The following is a 21296-nucleotide window of genomic DNA, read 5'->3' on the forward strand; positions in this document are numbered from 1 at the left end:
GGTGCATATAGCCTATAATCCACTGGTTAGCAAATTAACATCACATTAATATCCACAGCCATTGAATATTAGTCCAGCTAGGGCTACATTTTATACAATGCAGGTTAAGTGTCGCCTAAAAACTGACATAAGGAGTTTTGATATTAGATGGTCTGTCATATTTATTTCATAACTTATCTTAGGCTTCAAGCCATTTGTCTGACACACACTCAAGGGATTGCAAGGGAGGGAAATTGAGCAATTATATAAATCAATAACACTCTGAACCACTGCAGAGGGTATTTTGAGGTTTTTTTTGTCTGATTTTCAGGTAAGTGGACCACATCAATTGAGAAGGCTGCATTTTAAAGCCATGCTTAACTGACTTGTCTTGTGAATGAATATGAGATCATAGGCACTGACATAGACTACAAGACACTTGACGGACTCAGGAGGAAGAAGTGATGAGAACAACCAAATACACTGTATCAGCCATATCACCAGCTATTCTGTATCCCTCTATAACTCTCTATAACTGTCTCAAACAAGACTTAAGCATATATTTATGTCCTGGTTGAATTGCTTACTTCAGATTTTCTTGGAATAAAAGTTCTTGTCAGACAATCAACATTCGGATAAAATGTCTTGAGAGGGTGAGAAAATAATACAAAAATCCTTGTGTCATAACCATGAAGGGATGCTGTATATCACCTAGGATGGGACTTCATTTACTCTGCTCCTTCAGATTCAAATAACCCCATGAAGGATCCTTAAACCCAGGAAACATTCTTCCACCTTAGAAACAATCAATATGGCTATTTAGCCACCCTGAAATGGAGTTTGTAGTGTCATTTCACCGATACATGCTGAATGACAGCTGACAAAGTAAGCTCATCAAAGCATTCTCCAGGTGGCAATACTAAGTGGTGTGAAAACTGGCTGTGGGCGCCTCATCAAAAACCATTCACCTGAGACTAGCAATAGCAGCTGCTGATGAGGTGCTTGTGTTTTGCTGGCAGACAGTGTTATTGAGACATTTTGTTCTGTTCACAGAGTCACTGGGATAAGGCAGGGAGGTAGGCAGCCTGCAGCACTGGTACTGAGAGGAGGAGCCATATCCCAGCACATGACAGAGTGATTTTGGTACACAAAAACAAACTGCCGCTGCTGCCGACTGCATGGTGTGGGGAAAAACTATTCCCCACCAACTTCAACCCATTTATGCAACCATATGCTACATGTGACGTTGTGCTCTGGAAGGAAAAGTGAGACACACAACAACAAGAACAAGCACCATTAGCCGCCCACAACTTGTTCTTAGACACACACACACACTCTCCAACAGACATACAGATACACACACACACACACACACACACACACACACACACACTCAAAGACAATTGAATGCTCACCCACGCTGACGCAGGAAACAGAGCAGCTCGCCACGAAAAAACACTTACATTATCACACTTTGGTTGATTCACAGGTCCTCGAGCCTACATTGTCATTAGAGTGCAGGCCTTTGATAAATGCATTATTTCATGGAGAGAAATTACTTCCCTGTACTCCTCATATTAACCCCATGTCTGTACAAACGTTACTCGAACCAGTGGCCGATGCAGCCGCTCCAGCTGTGAGATCAGACAGACCTGGAGCAAGCTCTGGCCGAGCAAAGGTGGAGCAGCAGGTGAAAGGGGGGGGAGACACAGTTTGCAGGCACAGATGGAGGAATGAAACAAGCAAAAGAGGGTGTGGCAGGGCTCACCATTCTCAAACCAGATCTCGCATTCCTGAAGGCTGGTGTACGGCACCAGCTCCCCTGCTTCCCCCTCCAACGACACAAGCTGTCCTTCCTCCCTGAGTGATGACCAGTTCATCAAAAATAAGAAAAACGAAGAGAGAAAATATAACAGGAGAAGAAAAACACCTGCAGCCTAGCAGGGGACGATAAGTGCGGAGGAACTGAAGCTCTCTCCTCTTTCTTCCCTCTTGTTTGCTTTCTGAGGAAATCTCCACAGGTTTCAGTGCTGATGCTGCCCGCTCAATTCAGTCGCAGTAAATGATACAAAGCCAGGCAGATATGGCAGTGATGGGAGGAGCGAGAGGAGGAGGAGGAGGAGGAAAGAAAGGCAAAGGGAGGAAGGAGGAAGGAAGAATGCAGCAGTCACTGTGTCACTGGGGGACACAGAGGTGACACCTCTCTGATGGCAGTAGTACCGAGGGCTGACAGGTGACCACAACCTTTACCACTATGAAAGAAATGATAAAAAAAAACCCAAACAAACAGCATAGGGAGCTTTTCCTGTGTGAAGCCCGTGAGCGCAGATAGGAGTGAGCGGCTCATTCGCCTCCGTGACTGCATTAGCGCTCAGCGTGTTATGTATAGATGTGAGAGGCGCACTCTCTCTACAGGAACAGGAGCCCAGGTCTCCAACAGATGAATGGTGCAGTGCTGCTGTTGTCATGGCAACCGCAGAGCAAAAGGAGGGGGAGGAGAAGGGTGGGTTATTGAGGGAGGAAAGAAAATGGCATAAAAAAGGAGGGAGGAAAGAGAGCGTATTATTAAAGGGACACAGTTTTGCTGTCTGTGGACGGAGCTTTGGGCACACATAAGGTCACAAGTTGGGAAACAAAAGAGGAGATGTCTTATTTGATTTACAAGGTTTCAATTAAACCAACTCCATTTTTCTCTTGGGCTCAGGAATCCCTGTCTGTCCTTGTTTTACCCTTGAAACTGTATTTGTACAGCTGCAGCCATGTTTTATGGCTATTTAGGGGTTCAAACCCAGAAGGCTAAGAGCTAGGAGGCTGTAAGCCCGCTGTTTACCAAGTGTTTTTTTTTTTTAAATTAATTTCCTCCGGTCACACTTATTTCCCCAGAGTGAAATCTCCAAGCCATGTTTGCAGCATGTTACCAACAGGCTTTAAAGATGTGCTACAGTTAACAGGAGTGCCACGTTATGTGCACCACCCGTCCTCTACACCATAAAACCTGGGTCTCTTATCATCCCTGTGATCATACATTGCTGTGATGATGATTTATGTTCTGCCATTTTTAGCTTTGTGGGAAAAAATAGCTTTACATTTACTTCTGTGTCATTAAACAAGTGATGTGTATTGTAGGCTAGCCGCATATTATCAACAACATGCAACATAATCCACTGAGATGACAAGTGGGGGTGGATGATCACATGCCTGGCTTTAACTGTAAGACACTATTGTCATTAAAATAAGCACACATACACGAGAGGAAGTGTATGAGAAACAGAAGAACCCGGAAACATTTATAAACTAGACTTGCGTTTGTTGACTGGTGTTTTTTGGAAATGGAAAAACTTTAAACATTTGGTGGGTGATCACTCCAGTCCTGATTTTTGCTTGGATCACAGATTGATTTTAAAGCAACATAAATCTTGTGCAAATGTGTGTTGACTTCAGATCATCTTTAGACATCCTCATGTAGCTCATGACAACTTAAAGCTCAAGAAATAGACCACAATCTTTCCCATTTCCACAAAGCCTGGTGTTTTGTCATTCCTAACATACCTAGTTTATCTTCAATGTGTCTTCTCCCTATATTTATATGACAGTGGCTGACTTTCTTTTTGAAAACTTTAACTTGTGCCTTTCATAATAAGCAACCCACATCAATCGTTATTTATTCTTTCCATCTGATGAATTATAATGGCAAGTCATAAATCAACAATTTAGTAGTTTAATAAACTATTTGAAATGAAACTTTTAGCATTTCCTCTAATCTGTTTACTTCGCAAAATCACATTTTGTTACCTTTTTCTAGTTTCACCATTATTGATTTCTTAATCTTTTCTGTCCTAATGTCTGTCAACATTATTATGCTTTAATCACATTTTTAATCGCATTTTTCGTCACAATTTTAATCAATACATTCCTTTAAGATGTCTTCTGCATCTCCAAAATGATTTTTTTTATGTTTAAACTGAACTATTTAATTGAAATCTACTCACCAACAGGAGTTTAAGCTGCTGTCTCCTGCCTAACACTTACCAGAGTAGTCTAGATGTTAGGAAGACAATAAAGTAAATCATATCCCTCTGTAGGTGACTGTCACAAACACACAATCAAAGGATTAAACACCAGTGTGAACCCTGGGTATTGTTAAATGGACATTCAGTATAACATTTTGGGAATTTGTTTTAATTTTGTTTTTATCTATCAGTTAAATAAGCCTACAGCCAGCAGCCAGTTCCAGCACATAGGCAGGAAACAGGGGGAAATAGCTAGCCTTGCTCTGTCCAAAGGTAAAAAAAATCCACTACCCAACTCAATAGTTAACATGCTGTATCTCGTTTGTTTAATCCATACAAAGACTTAGGTGTAAAATCAATGATCCAAACAATATAACATCTTCACGAGTTAGCTTTAGGGGGGCTCAAAAGTAGACTTTGTTAGTATTGGACAGAGCAAGGCTAGCTGTTTCCCCCCGTTTCCAGTTAAGCTAACTGGCTACTGGCTGTAGCTACATATTTACATATGAAAGAGCAGCAGATCTTTTGATCTAACTTCTGGTAAGACCGCTTATTTTCCCAAAATGTCAAACTTTTGTTTACTGTATTCAAAAACTCCACTAATACACCTCAACTGTTTCACTTTAGAAAATCCTACAATGGAACTTCATGTCAGCAGGACTTAATAAACTGCAACAAATGCAGGTACAGATATGAATAAAAGTCCCTCATGTAGCTTTACAGTAACTGATGTTTGCACTTAATGAAGAAAAGGCATATTTGTGATGATATTTAACTCGACTATTTGGTTGATGACTAAAATGCGACAAGAATTTCTGTCACAGTACTTAATCCAACTGGTTTTGTAGTGCACCTCCTAAGGGCATCATGCTTCCATTTCAATTACTCCTTTCTACACTTAACCTTCACTCTTTATTTTCCACCTGTGATAGTGGAGCTGAAAATGTCACATTTCCCTTCAGCGGAACAAATGATTTGGAGGGTCCGTGGTGGCTGGGACGGTTGAGGCAAGAAATAATGACAATAATTGAAGAACCATTTTCTCAAGGTGCAATGCTGGGTAAAGAGGCGTGGAGATTGGGATGTCCCAAATGTCAGTGTTCATTTCAACAATTCACAGAGGATACCAAGTGCCATAAAAATGTGAGGATAGCTAAAGAGGCATGGAGAGAAGGAGATTGAGATGTCCCAAATGTTTCAAAAATACACTCAAAATATCATAAAATGTTCAAGACAAAATGTGTTAGATGAAATCATGATTTAAAGGAAAAGTCCACATTACACATTATAGTGTTCACAAACCAGGAAATCCACTGATTCAAAAAACAGAGCAGGTGCATTGCTGCAATTAAAACAACTTAGTTTGCATGATGTAGACAGTATTGGGTATTTGCGTTGATTTTTAGTCTTACAAGCAAGCAGCTAGTTACTTTCCAGGTTAAGGTTTTACATTCAAATTATGCATTATATTGATAAATGAAACCAGTGTAGTAGATGCAGTATTATTACTTCTATAGTACTCCTACTGCCACAGCATGAAAGAAGCCCTGAAAGTGCTCAGAAAAAACAGACACAATCTACAATACCATGACAACTGGGGAAACTGCAGCTACTGATAAAGACCATGTGACGTGATCTTGTGATAAGATTGTGTTCTCATCTAAAGATAAACAAAAGATAAGGAAAAGCAGCAAATTCTCACATTTTGATCACAATTTAGAAGCTGGAACTAGTGAAACATCACTAAGCTCTAGATGGTTTGTAATTTGCTGTTTTTACGTTACACCACATTACATTACAATGTCATACTGTACATCAATGGCCATCAAGATAACTCATGAAGCTTTTTCTGTTGAACTGGAATTTTTCCAGTCTTTTCCAAAACTTGCCTCATTCAATGCTTCAGGTTATGATACCCTACATTGCTCAGATGCCTTGTGAAAATCCCCAAAATAATGTGTCTGAACATGAGTTTCAGCTGTGGGGTTTAAGACAGAATAAAATCTTATTATAGTCCTTTGTATCTGTGCAAGAAATATCCCAACAAGTGATCCTGTCATCTCCATTAAAATACACAAAAAAACCCACCAAACAATGACACAGGCCCAGAATTGCAGCATTCATCATGAGAAGCTCATTTAACAGAACTCAACTGTTTTAATGTGGATCCTTTAAGACCACCCACGCAATGAGCTGTAAAACCTGACTAAGCAATTCTGTACACTCTGCCTTGCTGCTGAGCATTTTTATGCCCACATCATGTGACCGTTAAGAAGTTAGCTTACATTGCCACTTATTCAAATATTACTCTATTACTGTAAGCACCAGAGAGAGAATTGGTTTTAGATATACTCTCATTACTCAGATAATTGCAGCAAGAGTGGGAGAAAAATTAGCTGGTATAATTAAATCAAGCCTATTCTCAGGTTTTAAGGCCAAATGCAATTTTCCACCTTTACATGGCAATCCATTGGGAGGCAGTATTTGTATTGATTGCTGCCATCAATTAGGGGAAGGGAGTGTAATCTGGGAAGAGATGTCGAAATAATTCCCTTTAAATGTTTCAGAGTGGAGCACTGCCAATCAATCAAGAGGGCCACGTCTCTGGCAAGCCTGACACTTGAGTGAGGTGTTTATTAAGGAACAAATAAGCAATCAGTGATTACCACCTATAACAATCAGCCATTGAGATATAATTGTGAGAATGAGCAATCATTGCCACTCATAGTCTTAGACAAGAGTGGACTAAAAATAGACAATGTAAACACAGTGGTCTGTGAGACATGCATGAAGATAAAAGATGAGAATGTTTTGCAAAGTGCAATTTGCAATGGCAAGATACTGTCCTTTAAGCAGACAATCCAAAATCAAGCTCCGTGTTGGCAAACATTCGGTTAAAGTGAACTCAAGTGACACAGAAACTCTCCCCTGACTGTGCTGTCCGACCTTTCTGGAAGAAAGTGGGATTAAAAGACACTTTTCTTGGAGTTTTAATAAAGTATAAAAATATTATTGTTAGTTCAGTAGGATTAAAAGGGATGGAGACTTCTGTTTTCATGACTGGAGTATTAGCCCGGCTATTAAAACATCAGGCTGATATTGAATTAAGACAGACGTATACAAATATAATTTTAAAAAATGGCGATATCACACTATAAAAATACTACTAATAAAAGTTTTAGATTCATAATTAAACTTAAGTAGAAGTACAAAAGTGTTAACAGCAAAATGTACCAGAAGTATCAAAAGTTAAAATACTCATTGGACAACAGAGTGTTACATTATTAGATTAATATTACTGAAGAAGTTTATCTGGTTGAGGTGGAGCTAATTAGGCTCCAACTAGCTTACTTTTTATACCGTTCGGCAGTATACCTGACAGTATACACTTCAGTTCACTACATCATATTTTATAGCCTAAGAAGATCACATGTTTTGTATGTAAAATCTTGATCTTTAAATGTACCTAGTAAATATAGCAGACAATTCAACGTAAAACGTGGAGTAAAACATATTATTAACAGAGTTAAAGGTTTATATAAAATATTTGCCTCTAAAATGTAAGATTGGAATAAAAATTTTAGCAAAAGTACCTCAAAACTCGACTCTACTACTAGTATAGTACTCTCCATTCAAGTGCAACAAACTTGAACTCAAACTTAACTGGGCAAATCTATCTTCTGGGGAAGATCATGTGACATGATCCAAAGCTCCAGAACATACTGAATGGACCTTGTGGTGTTATTGTTTTGCCCAGTTTAATATAGTTTTTTGCATAGAAGTTAATTCTTGATCATGAATACAGTAGTGTGACAACAAATAAACTTTACACAAGGTCCACTTATTTGCTTTTTCTGGAGCTTTAAATCACATCCTCAGAGGAGGTAAGTTTTGTAGCTGTCAAGGAGATAAGGTGTCCTCACATGACCCTAGTATTGAACTTTGGTTACATGATAACAGGCGGTCATAAATTGGGGGTTAAAATCTCTCCACCAATAATGTGTGATGTGAAAAATTAGATTACATTAAACTTGGCAAAACAATCCCACCACAGTGTCCATTCAGTAGCTGTTGAGGCACTTGAGGACTGATTGTCCTCCACAGATAAACATAACTAATATAATTATTTAAAAAAAAAAAATCTTTACTTTAATTTACTCTTCAAAAATTTGTGTTATGTTATATCTAACGTTATGGTCTTTTATAATGATTTTTAATATCTTTACTCAGTCCTATCTTTATTTTATTTTAAGTAAAAAGTATATCAGCCAATATTTCCAGATTTTCTTATTCTGAAGAATCAGTATTGTACCGGCCAGTATCACTTATGCTCTGTTAAGGTCCCATCTACACTACTCAAGGACAACACCAGATTTTATTTTGGATGGACCAATAACGAACTGGGACTGTTACTGAATATAACACGGGAGTTAAAAGCAGCTGTGATGGCGGAAAACAGACCGGAAGTCGTCGCTAAGTAAATATGGCCACATGCAGAGTACAAGTGAAGGCTGTAAGTGTTATTTGCACGGTACAAAATATTTTAATAAAAATACCAAATCAAAAACTCTGTCAGTAGTATCGTGTTTCTGCTTTGCATGACTTATGAGACCCAATCGGAGAGCCAAACATGAGCGTCTGCGCCATCATTTCTAAAGTCCTCCGTTTTTTCCCGTCTAAACTAAAATGCTCTCCGGAGTTTCTAAATGAAAAACGGGGTCTGCAGCGTTTTCAAACATCTCCGTTTTAGGTCTTTGTTTTTACCGTTTTAGTCTGGACGGGAAGTGCAAACGGTCTCCGTTTTAAAACGAAAACGCAGTAGTGTGGATGGGGCCCCTTGTATATTCTTACATTTTCAAAAACAGTGTCAGTGGTTTTACATAACTGAATGTCCCTAGAGAATCAGGATTATTACAAACTTGTGATGCCACCAACAAAAAAATCTGTAATGAGTGCACGGCGATGGCATGGTACAGTACGTCTTCTGCTTTCCTCAACAATCTGTTTCACAAGTTGACCCCTTGAGCATCTGATGGCCCCCTTGAGAGTCTTCACGCAGGTAGAGAGGATTAAATCAGAAACTCAATGATTGTGTAAAAAGGTCAGTGCTTTCATGGCGTTTTCATTCTATCAGAGCCTTGAGAGGTTGAATAACATAAGTCCTCACCAACACCACCACGCTGCCTCCCTGAAGCCAATCAGGGGCTACACAGGAGGGCAAAGAGAGGCTGCGGTTAGTGGAGGCAGTGGGGGGAGATCAAAGTGCTGCAGCCTTTAGACCTGCTGCCGTTTGCTCTCTGATGCGCTCCTCTGCCACCACTCTATCTACCACCTCTGCCATCTCCAGCATGGGAGGGGTTCTGGTCTCTGACGCCAGCACTCACACAAGCTTGGTACTGTCAAGCTGTGCAGGAAGTGGTGCTGAGTTGAATTAATTAAAGGGTGAGAGGAAGCCGGGGTGGTTGAGACCTGCTACAATCTGGTGCTCAATGCTACTTGAGAGCAGACACAGGTCTCCGAGGACTTGAAGGACAGAGGGCACCTCAGGGCACTTGAAGGCTTTTGTGCATGTTGTTGTAGAGTCAGATGTGCTGATACAAGAGAGCTTTAGCTCCTATAGGTTGTGTAACGTCATATCAACATGTGATCTGAAGAATAACCCTTGATGTGACTGACATACAGTTAGGGAGCAAAATCACTCTTTTGATGTATAGATGTCAGTCCCGTGAGGCCACATCTGCCACAGTTTTATGTTGCTTTTGTCAGTGACTTAGTTATTAACTATAATATATTAACAATATAACGCACAATAGGTGGTGTGACAGAGACTTAAATCTGGAAGGATTAACACAGTGAAGGGCTAATCCTGCCAAAATTATATCTCTCACTGTCATGTGCGCAAACCCACTTAAGATGACACGCGGAAGTGAAATGCACAGCTGAGACATACAGGATATTAAAATTTAATGAATTCCTAAATTCCCAAGTTAAAATCTAAAAGCAGACCTCACAACCAACAGCACCTGACTGGCATAATATAACAAGCCAAATGACGACATGTGTGACAATACTGGAAAGAAACCTCTCTGTCTACACACCCTGGGGAATAAGAATAATACAAATGAGTCTGCACATTATTGATCAAGGTATTCTAAAACAACTTTCTCCTCTGTGATGCCCATCTGGATTACACACACACCCAAATATAGAATTACAGATTCACATTCGTTGATGACCTAAAAAGCTCACTTTAATTCACGCAAATTAGACTGTACATTATCTGCCACGAAACATGGAGTAAAAGAAAAATACAAATGGAACAAAAGATGGCTCCTCAAGCGGCAGAAAGAAGCAAAGAGAAAAAGCGTGATATGATTGGCTATGTCTGAAATCTAGTTCTCAAGTCCTGGTCCCCTAAAAGCAGCCTCTACTTGATCCTGTCAGCCACACAGAGCCCTCTACAGTGGTGTGGCACACACAAGTTAAAATGGAAGATAATCAGTTTTGCCATGTTTCTCCTTTAAAAGCCACAATTTGTATGACACGGGAGGGAGTATAAATCATTCTGTATCATGTAAAAATCACAGCCCCCCCCCCCCCCAGCATATCAGAAATGGTTAATGGTTCAGGATGTAGCTGAGAGGCTGGTGCACCCTAGTGGCGGCTACTGAATCAAGCTTTAAAGTCCTTCACACCCACTCTACTTCTATGTGGAGGCGGCACCAATATTGGGTGAAGCTGCAATGTCAATATTACATTTCTCATTTTGAAAACCAGTGCAGCAGTATGCCTTGGATGTCCACACTGCCCTGTGTACCAAACCACAGCTTCTCCATAATAATAGCAGAGGGAACATGACACAGACTCATAATTCAGTTAATGGGGAGACAGAGGGGAGGCGATGTTCCCCATTCTCTGAATGTCAGAGATGAGGTTAGAAGGAAGCGATTAGTGGTGGGAGATAAAGAGCGATGAAGGAAGGCAGAGCCGACCACAGTTCACAGTCCATCAGCTGTTCTCGGCACTGTCAATTAGGAAGGACTTTGTTGATACAAAGAATTGGAAATAGCAGTGTTTGCCGCAGGCCAGAGCCAGGCCTTGCTTTATTTTTCTACTCACAATTAGTGGGTAAGTAATATGGTTAAGTGATTACTGCTTATCAACAACGATCAGAGTGAGAAGCCACTCCACTCCTCCTCACTTTGTCTCATGAAATCTGTTTTATTGTGCGTGATTGTCTGATTAGGTACCCGGCCTACAGTGGTACAGTGAAGGGTTAAGGGAGGCTGTATTAGTACAATGAATCTATGGGGGAGGACAGCTACAGGCAAGCGTACAACACAAATCTGAACCAGATTCAGCCCACATCTCTGTCGGCTGTGTGTCGGGTTTCTTTCCAAACCCAAGTTTTGAAAATGTGATAATGCCTAACTAATTAAAATCTTGCACACTCTTTATGAATCCAATTTCATTGCCGTGTCTTTACCTGTGAGCTTCTTCACAGGCTGAAGCCTGACACTGATGGCCTGGTGGGTGAGCAGCGGGGAGGAGGGCAGCGAGCGTGACACGCCCTCCATTATGCGAATGTGCTGCATGCCCTCGGTCATTGAGAGCGGGGGCACAGCGTAGTCTCCTTCAAAGGCACAGTCGCTGTCTATGCTGCCACCTGCAGGATGGGAGGGTTGAACAGTATGAGATGCTTTTCTCTGCCTTCAGTAGTACATTCAATTTAAATATTCTAACACTATCGGGACAAATGTTGTAAAGAAAGCAAGGAAACTTCATGGAAGAATGTATAGAGATGGTATTGTTATTATGTAGAAAAACAGAGTCTAATGTCACTAATCTTCTTAAATGACATTCTGCCTTTCTGGATGAATGAATGAATGCACACACACAATTTCAGTTACATGAGAGTGATCTTCTGCTGATACTTAATTGACTCAATAAACACATGAATAGAATCACACAATTAAGATTTGGCTCTCAAAAATTCTCAAAGTCATCTGACACATTCCTAAGAATTAAAAATTATTTCCATTATCAATTAACTTAAGTTAATTCTATCTATCTACAGATATCATGTAGAAAGTGTATGACAGACAGTCATAGTACTCTGATAGTACCTCAGCCTGGTCCCTGGATTCTAATATCAGTGCAACACCAATATCGAGTGCAACAAGATTGGTGTGACCCAGAAGAAAGAAGCCCTGCAGGCAACACGTGCCGTTTACATTTACTCTTATAGACTATATCCTCTCTGACCTCTGCCAGCCCCTCAGTAACACAATACCCTACAATTTTAATATAATAAGGAGGATTTTCAAACCATCTAAATGTGTTTAGAAAGAGCACAGTCATGACCATAAGAGAGCATTTTATTTACAAAAAAAAGGCTCACACAATGAGCGGTAATTACAGACGGAGCACAAACAACCACTCTCCATCACTCACCCACCCCTTTTCCTCTCTTGCTTCAAAAACCACAAATTATGACAACTTAGGGATTTTTTTTCTCCAAACATCACACACACACATTCCCCAGTGAACAAAAACCAGCCAGCTGTCTGTAAACACAACATCCATTTTGTGAATCAGCTCTAGCTCAGACTGTCCATTTCCCTGCAGACGGAGCTGTAAAACCAAACGGTCAAGCAACAGTCTCGCATCAGATAGCAGCCACCACAGTGAGACATGAAGCCATTATCAAGACACTAGTCAGTGACAAGTCTCAGAGGAAGCCTGTAAGACGGTTAGGATGGGGTCAAATTGGTTGCTGTAATGTAAATACACTAATATATAGAAACTCCTGCACACATGCAAGAAATAAACGCACAGATGTCTCTCTGTGGCTGCAGCATCCATCCATTTACAGGTAATATCACTGCAAAAGCAAAACAGCAGCCAGAGCAGCGGTTACATCCCCAATCATGGAAATTCTCCTCATGTATGCAGAGTCTGGTGTGAACACCAAGGGGGGACTTGATATTCTGGCAGCAATTATCAGTTGTCAACATCCAACTAAATATGATTGCATTCCAACATTGGACAAAAACACACAATTATACTACTTTTAAATAATTATTCTCCATTCCACATCAACAATCATCTTACAATCAACAGAGATACCAAAAATGTTTTGTACACGGTTCCAACAGTTAGTACATTTCTGTTCTGAACAGCCAAATGAAAACAGACATAAACTGTAATATGTTGAAAAGGTGTGATTTAGGGCGATGGAGTTAAGATGGAGGGTGGAGACCGAGGAAGAGCCATCCTTCATTGGTGAAATCCAGCGAACAAAAGCAGTGAGGGGAAAATGATGGGAGTTTTATTTTAGACTGTGATGAGAGAAATGTTTGAGGGCCACTCCATGCCTCGAAATAAACACAAACACCTACTCATCGAGGTGTTCTATTCAAAACATACACGAGGAGGGGAGGAAAAAAAGGCAACATGAAATTATAATTGCCCTAAACATTTCCTGTCAAGCGCCGACATTCCTGTTGTTGATAAACATCTGCTGTTTCACACTAGAGGCTTACATTTTTTCAAGAATCCTGTGGGTAACGGGATTCCTGTAGGATTCCTGTTGGATTCCCGTGGTATAGGAGTCAATTTCACTATTCATCACAGGACTGGGATGGGACAGGAGTATTTTTGTGGACAGGAGTGCCTATTTTCCCTATAAGTAACTCAGATTTACAGGCAAAATTACAAGAATATAAAATTCATACAGTTCTCTCCCTGTAAATATAACTTCATTTCCAGTAGTCATATGGTTTTCTGCTATAAAGTCTAATAAAATACAACTGGGCAATCAAGGCCTCCATGGATTTTTACAGTGAAAACATTAAGGGAGAAGAAATGGAGCCTGGTAAAAGACTGCCAGGAGAGATGTATTACAGGAAATGAGAAGGTAAAGGTGGGAAAAGAGCTCATATGCTGTTTTCCAGCAACTCCGCCTCTCATTCACTCACATAATACACATTCATGCCTGGGAGCAGCTCAGTACACTCCATAATAAGCAATGGAAGAGAAGACAAGCTATTCCTGATGTGCTCAGCTTTAACAGGCAAAACGAAGGGCAGGGGTTCAGACTCAGCTTACTAACTTTTACTCTTTTGTACACGTGATGTTTTATTTAAAAAACTTTGTAGAATAAAAAAAATATATATTTGCTTACCTTGGCCGATGTGGCTCAGGTGAGGGTCTAGACTGGGTGAGCGGGGGTCTGCCAAGTCCTCGCTTCCACCATCTGCAGACGAAGAGCAGACAGAGAAAGACAGGGAGTGAGCTCGGTCGTGCTGGTAGCGTGGCGAGGAGGTGCGAGCCAGCAGCCAGGCCACATCCTCCTCTCCGATCAACCAGGTGTGGGACCAGAGAACCCCCAGCAAGCTGCTCACACACAGACCCTCCACACCCTTCCTCCTGGAGCCCAAGTGGCCCCTTACGGTGGCGTAGGGGGAACGCGCCAGCAAGCGCCACTTTTTCCGCCTCCCCATTGTTAGGCTAAATAGTCGGTCAGCCTCTATCATAGGGCCTGCCCATGGAGATAGCAAAAACATTTACATTACAGCCATTTTTGCATGCAGAGAGTCCTGTGTTAGAACCACAATCATAGAGCTCACTGGGCTCTATGGTTCAGTGAGCTAGAACTAGCAGTGAAGCACTGGGCGTTTCCTAGGATAGATCCACATACAGTTAATGATATGAGGATCAATTACGCCCAAGGGAGCAGGCAGGCAAAATTAGCCACAGTGGATGCAGCTGGGGGGGGGGCATCACTGGGCAGCACAGTCAGTGTCACTGGGGATTGTTTCATAATCCTGTTCAAGTGGATCTACTGTAAAGCACAACAGGCCAGCAGAGGAGGTTTGGAACAAATGATTAATACTCAGAATAAATACATCCCACTGGAATTAAGTGAGCTATTAATAAAATATAAACTATAATGATGTGTGAAAACTAGTTTAAGCCAATGGATTTTCCATGTGTAGATATATCAAAGATTGTTCCATTAAGTAGAAAGACAAGACCTTTTATCGCAAAAGGATTGTATATTTTGGCAAGCCCACACATTGTGTTTCAATCACAGAGCTCACCATCAGCCTAGAAAGCCCAAACAAATACTCAAGTATTATCTCTCCCATCACAGATTCACACACTGTGTGCCAGTAGCCACACAGCAGTCTAGATTGGCTCGCTGGTGGAAAGATCAAGCTTGTCGATGGACGGATAGAATAAGCCGTAGGGCATGATTGTGTGAGAACTGGGCCAGCCAGAGATTGACACTGATTGTGGAAGGGAGTTCTCTGCAGAGGATTTTCAGTGCACGCTTCCTGACCTGAGCCACCATGTCAGGATGTGTCAAGTGTCAAAAAATTAATAGGTATACCAACCAAATACGTAATCAAAACATATCATTCTGGAGTGATTTAGAAATTCCTGCAATATGACCTTTTATTGTTGGTTTACAGATAAAGCCATAAAGCATTAGACCTTGCTGCTAACACCTCTACTCTGACACCACCATTTCTTCCATGTTCAACACCAATAACCACCAAAAATAGCTTCTCACCTTGTGTACCTGATGAGCCATATCTTCTAGTAAAATCAATGTCGTGAAAATCAATATGGGCTTTGAAGATGATGTGCTTGAGCTACGAGCATTGCTTGCACTGTGAGCCATGAAATACACACTTGCAAGCAGATCTAAAGAGTGTGACGATGTGAGCGGAAAGCTCAATTATATACACTAATACATTTTGCACACCTGCTATGCTCCTGCAGCACATCAGATAAGCACCTTAGGTTACGTTTTAAGCAACTTGATTGTCATCAGACAAGTTTAGTAGCTTGAAATGTCATATCTGAAGCCTTAATAACTTAAATTAACAGAGGACAATAAGCTGTAGAATTAGTTAGAACAGATAACAAAATTCTTGGGCCGTATCTTCTTTAGATGTGTGCTGATATTGTTCAGTTTTAAAAACTGAAACTGTACTCTTGATTGTAACATACACCGTATTACATGTGGTTTAGTTGTTTTTTTTTTGTTTTTTTTAAAAGAGCTGCAGGCTTTCCTGAAAATGAACCAACTTTTGTTCAGGTTCAATTATATTCTACTCACTAATTGACAATTCTACGTTAAACCTTCAATTTAAATTACTTTGTAAAAATTATACGCAGCACAAATGTGCCTTTACCTCTTTATGGCAGCCTCCTTTCTCTCAACTATCATTTCTTTTTAGGCCAGGGAAACACATCTTTGTACCTCTTTTATTCGAAAGAGAACACTTCTATTCTTTGGTGCAGATTGTTCTCTTGTTACCACTGATCACAGCACAATGTCCTGCCACACAGATCAATGGCCTATTAAGCAGGCAACATGAAAGGGGAGGACCCTATAGTTGATAGAAGACAGAGATGCTTTTATTCCAACTGCAGAGACAAACAGTGGACATCATTCTAGCTCCTTACAGAACATCTGTCAATCACTTGTTTCAACAACAATGTGAGAATATGACTGAAGTTTCCAGCTCAGTATCTCAGTATCCGATTCAAAGTCAGGACAGACAATCTGCGCTCTTTAACCACATCCTATTTAGCTGTAAAAATCAAAGCTTTACGCTCTCTGAAGGGAAAAGACCATCTCCTAAACCAAATAAATAATGGTGTACTTACTCTGCTGGCTATTCTTCGGAGCTGTAATGCTCTGGTGCTGTTAGGATGTCAAAGGAGCAAGCCAATTTCGCACTTGGACAAAGAGTCATCATGGGAGAAGTCAGCGTGACATCTCATAGTGATCCCATGGAGCATGGCGGAGAACTCCGCTATCATTATCATTCAGACTGACTTTGATGAACCTGCCCATGTACACATTGTGACCTCTCCTCCAAAATGAGGCTTCATTCCCAGGTACCATCTGAGGGTGATTACAATAAATTGTGCTCTTTGTATGATCGTCTTTGGCAAAAAGAGGAGCTTAAAAGTAAGTTACAGTATTTGACAGAAAGCTAAGTCATCACTGGTTACATATACCATTTGGGTTTTGATCTTTTGGACCTGAATGTCCAAAATCTTTGAATAACTAATCCGGAGAAGTAGGTGGAACAAATTTCAATTTGAAATGGATTCGGTTCTTTTTCTGCGACAAATCGATCACGTCACACACAAAAGCAACCGATAAACTCACCCTGAAAGTGTAATCAATGCCTGTCTTTTACTTGCGGGACCCTCCAAAATAGCCAACAATGGAAAGAGAAAAAGATTGCAACTGAGCCGTGTAACTGAGACACATCCCGGATATTAGGAGCCCAGAGAATTACATCCTTCAGCTCAATGACTTCAGTCAGTGACAGCCCTGTGATTCAGTGTTAGGTTCAGTTCCTTTCTGCCTTATTCCTCACCGTTGCTGATTGCTTCTGTGCGGCCCTGATGTTGTTGCCAACTTGTTGTCAATCCACAGATTCTCACCAGGAAGCAAACTTAAGCCTCTAATTAAAACACCAGTATTCTCCTGTTACTCTCCTTGTCACAGCAAATTCTTCTCACCATTCATCAAAATAACATTCAAGGTTAGAATTAGAGGGGCCACAAAATCTATCGGATTCTTCATCCTATTTTATCCCGGTTTCTTTGTAATGCATTACACCAGGCACAGACATCCTTTTCGTACCTTCCATACCCTAAAAACATGACTACAAATCTACAAATTCAGACTATTTAATAATTATCTAAGTTTGGTGCTAGATGTGATAAATTTCTACACTGCTAGTGCATACTATCCTTGCATTATCCTGTAATCCTAATATACACTTCTTTCTCAAGAGAGCTACATGTTAAACTATCTAAAATCCCTATAAATCTTATGTAGAAACAGACGGATCATGTGCAAGCTACAATAATAAAACATTCTGACTTTTATTCAGCACATCGTAGCCCACACACAAATAAAAACGAATGTTCATACCATATATCACAAGGAGTTGTCGTGTGTGAGCAGATGTACCAAGGGTAATTTTCCAAAATAGAGATTGATCTAAAGAGTGCTAAAAAGTAAAGTTTGAAATTGGAAAAGATAAATGCCAAGGAGTGAATCAGTGCTCTGTGCTAATTTCTGTAGAGAGAAACAATTGGTGCTGCCAAATTGCAACTTCTGATGTCACCAGAGAGGAGGCTGGCATATGACTGCTCCTGGGCCTTTAAGCTGGGCACTTAAAAACCACAAACTCAAGTGCACCTCAAGGATTAAAAAATATAGGTGCAGACCGATCCAATGATTCTTTTGATTACATTATTAATCTGTTGCTCTATGAAATGTCATAAAGTAGACATTTTTTATCACTTATCTTTCACTTATTTGTTTTATCTGACCAACAGTCCAAAACCAAAAGATTTTATAAATTATAAAATTAATTTATAATGACACAAAACAGAGAAAAGATGAAAACACTCATGTCTGAGAAGCTGAAATTAGCAAACGTTTGGCACTTTTGCTTGATGAATGCAATCATCAAAATTGTTGTGCATTAAGTTTCTACCAATCGATTAATCGACTAATCAATTAATTAACTAATCAATTTAGCACTATTTGTGTCTCAAGTTGCAGAAGCAAACATTTTGTCCGCAGAGATATTGACAGCACAATATCACCATACTGTTCCTGCGGCCAATCAACTAATGGATTAATCGTGAAACCCTTTCAGCGCTAGTATGCAAAAGTGTGTCTCAAGACAAACATTCAGCTGCTCCTCTGGTTTGACATTCATTTAATCTGTATTTAAATCATATTTACAAGAAAGTGGAGCATCTTAATGAATCACAACACCACAGTGAGCTGCACAGAGCCATATGAGAGCACAGATATCCATTCAGATGTAAATTTGGCGGACATCTTCATTAGCATCAGCCTCAGAGTATGCTAACATGAAAATGCAGGCATACTCCAAAGGAAACACACACACACACACACACACACACCCCTTCTATAAGAGAGCTTGTAAAGTGTTTTCTCTCCACCGCCGCACTGAGCCAGGTCTGCCACAGGAAGTGGAGGGTTCTGACATCCTGCCAATGTAAAACAATAGGGAACGCTGCCATCCAAACCACAACACACACACTTACTGTATATACGATACAGACCCTGCCATACATAACAGGAGCAAGCGTGATATACTGCGATGAGACCAAAAATAGTCTTTGCAGGGGAAACTAATGTCATAACAATAAGACTCAATAAGGGGGTTATACTTTTGTTTTTAACTGTTAAGCTGCACTTTTTTACTTTTAGCTTGTGAACTTAGTGGCACAATTAGAAAATCATGTGATCATACGTCTCACTTTCCCCAACAATTATACTGACAAATTGTGTATTAATTTCTTTTCTAACTACAAATTTAACAACTGCAAAATGTCATTGAAAGTAAATCTGTGGTAATGTTATTTGTTTTGGTTCCCTCACATGAAAAGGGCAGAGAGCCCATCTCTGGTCTGGAATCGGCTATTCAGACCTTTATTTTGATAAATAGCAATTGAAAGATTGATGTGGTGATGGAAACACAGCAGGACCGCAAACTCACCACATATAGAAAAATAAAAAATACACCACTAAGATACCAGCAGCCAGACAGTAGTACTTTTTTATTAAAGAACCCCAAAACATCAAATAAGTATTTTGCTCTAACATCAATCATGCTTTTATCATTTATTAGTCAAAAAATCAGCTAATCAGAGCTGTGTAGGTGTGGTATGATCACATTGGATTTACAGTGCTGGCAACATAGGCAAACACCTCCACAACTATAATCACGTTTCAGATTTAAATATTGCTAAATCCTTACTGCTGCACAGAAATACTGAATGTGACGTCACCATTTTCCGACTGAGTCAAACCCACGTAAAAACCAGCGAGAGGAGCAAAAAACTAAAAACAAAAAAAGCAGCATGTGGTATAACCAAACTGTTCAAGCTTTGTCAGAAAATGTTGTATTCATGCAGGACCCAATTGCTCCACTTAAAAAGATGAAAGAAACTTTTGCTTGTTGCTGTTCCACCTTTTCAAATGTGAGGATTTGCAGCTTTTTTTTTTTTCTCTGTCATTGTAAACTAAATATCAAGGCAATTAAAAGATGATCTTTGAAATTAAAATGGGCATTTTTTTCAGAAATGTGTGAAATTCTGCTGACAAAATGATTAATCTTGAAACTAATCTGCAGATTAATCAATAATGAAAACAACTGTTAGCTGCAGCCCTAAAAAGACATGGTTAGATAACACATACAGAATAACACGACCATTTTTTCCTGTAAGCAATCCATATACATCAACAGCCTTCCTGATTAAACACATATGCATGAGCAAAATTACTACAACACTCTTAAGGCCACACTGCTCAATGTTTCAAAAAGGAGGGGTGAAGCTGGGACTGAGGCGCGTAAAACTGTTTGTCACTGGCTGTTTCACCTGCAGTGACAGGCCAAAAGACAATCCTGTCAACTCTTAAGCACTCTGAGGGAAGACAAACTGCACCAGTTATGAGGGTTCCCAGTAGGCGGAAGATACTATTATAGACCTTTGTTGTTGTGAGTCTGTGGGGACAGCATAATGCAGGTGTGTGGACTGGAATAGTAGGAAGGAGATTGAGCCAGCCGAGCCAGCAGTTACACAAGCCGTTAACCGAGTTTAGGGTAATGCCCATATCAGCTTTGATTTAATGTGTGTCCTACTCTTTTACAAGCAAGAAGGCTAAAAAGACAGCCAGCCAGCATGAGAGCAAAGAAACTGATGTACTGTGTGGGTAGCAGACACTTCTGAATGCTTCTAATGCCTACATCCTGTTGGATAGTCAGATAATATACAGAAAAAACTGCATTTAAAACACACTACCAACACAAGCCTTTTTACTCCAGTCTGTATATTAGTTAATGTGTGTTAAAGACCTGCATTCATTCATCCATTTGCTCAATATACCAAGTAAATCAAGAAATGGTTATTTTAAAGTAAGAATACTACAGGACAAGCCAGGTAATAATGGTCAAGTGTTCAATAGGAAAGAGTGTGATGACATTTTCTCCCAAGCGCAAAGATATTTTCTGCAAATACATCTGTAATGCATCATAACACTTGATTTGTGGTCTGGTCAACAATGGTGCAAACAAATTTAAACAGCAAGATTTTCAACATTCAACATTTGCCAACGAAACAGCCAATACAAACAACCATATTGTGTGTGCATTTATACACAATATAAATCCAAATTGAGTATGTACATGCTATACCTCTAATTTGGGCAAAACACATCTT

The 21296-nt window shown here is 40.1% G+C and overlaps 1 protein-coding gene across 4 annotated transcripts in view; it reads right to left on the bottom strand.

The window, feature by feature from the left end:
- tanc2b (tetratricopeptide repeat, ankyrin repeat and coiled-coil containing 2b) overlaps positions 1-21296 on the bottom strand; it is a 138616-nt gene that overhangs the window by 54463 nt on the left and 62857 nt on the right. For all 4 annotated transcript variants that reach the window (XM_046068660.1, XM_046068658.1, XM_046068657.1 and 1 more), the window contains exons 4-5: positions 14176-14247; positions 11476-11655 (exon numbers count right to left, since the gene is read on the bottom strand). In XM_046068660.1, the coding sequence (XP_045924616.1) occupies positions 11476-11655; positions 14176-14247 (252 nt within the window). The remainder of the gene's footprint in view (positions 1-11475; positions 11656-14175; positions 14248-21296) is intronic.

The sequence above is a fragment of the Micropterus dolomieu genome, linkage group LG14, assembly GCF_021292245.1.
Source record: "Micropterus dolomieu isolate WLL.071019.BEF.003 ecotype Adirondacks linkage group LG14, ASM2129224v1, whole genome shotgun sequence".
NCBI classification, from domain to species: Eukaryota; Metazoa; Chordata; class Actinopteri; order Centrarchiformes; family Centrarchidae; genus Micropterus; species Micropterus dolomieu.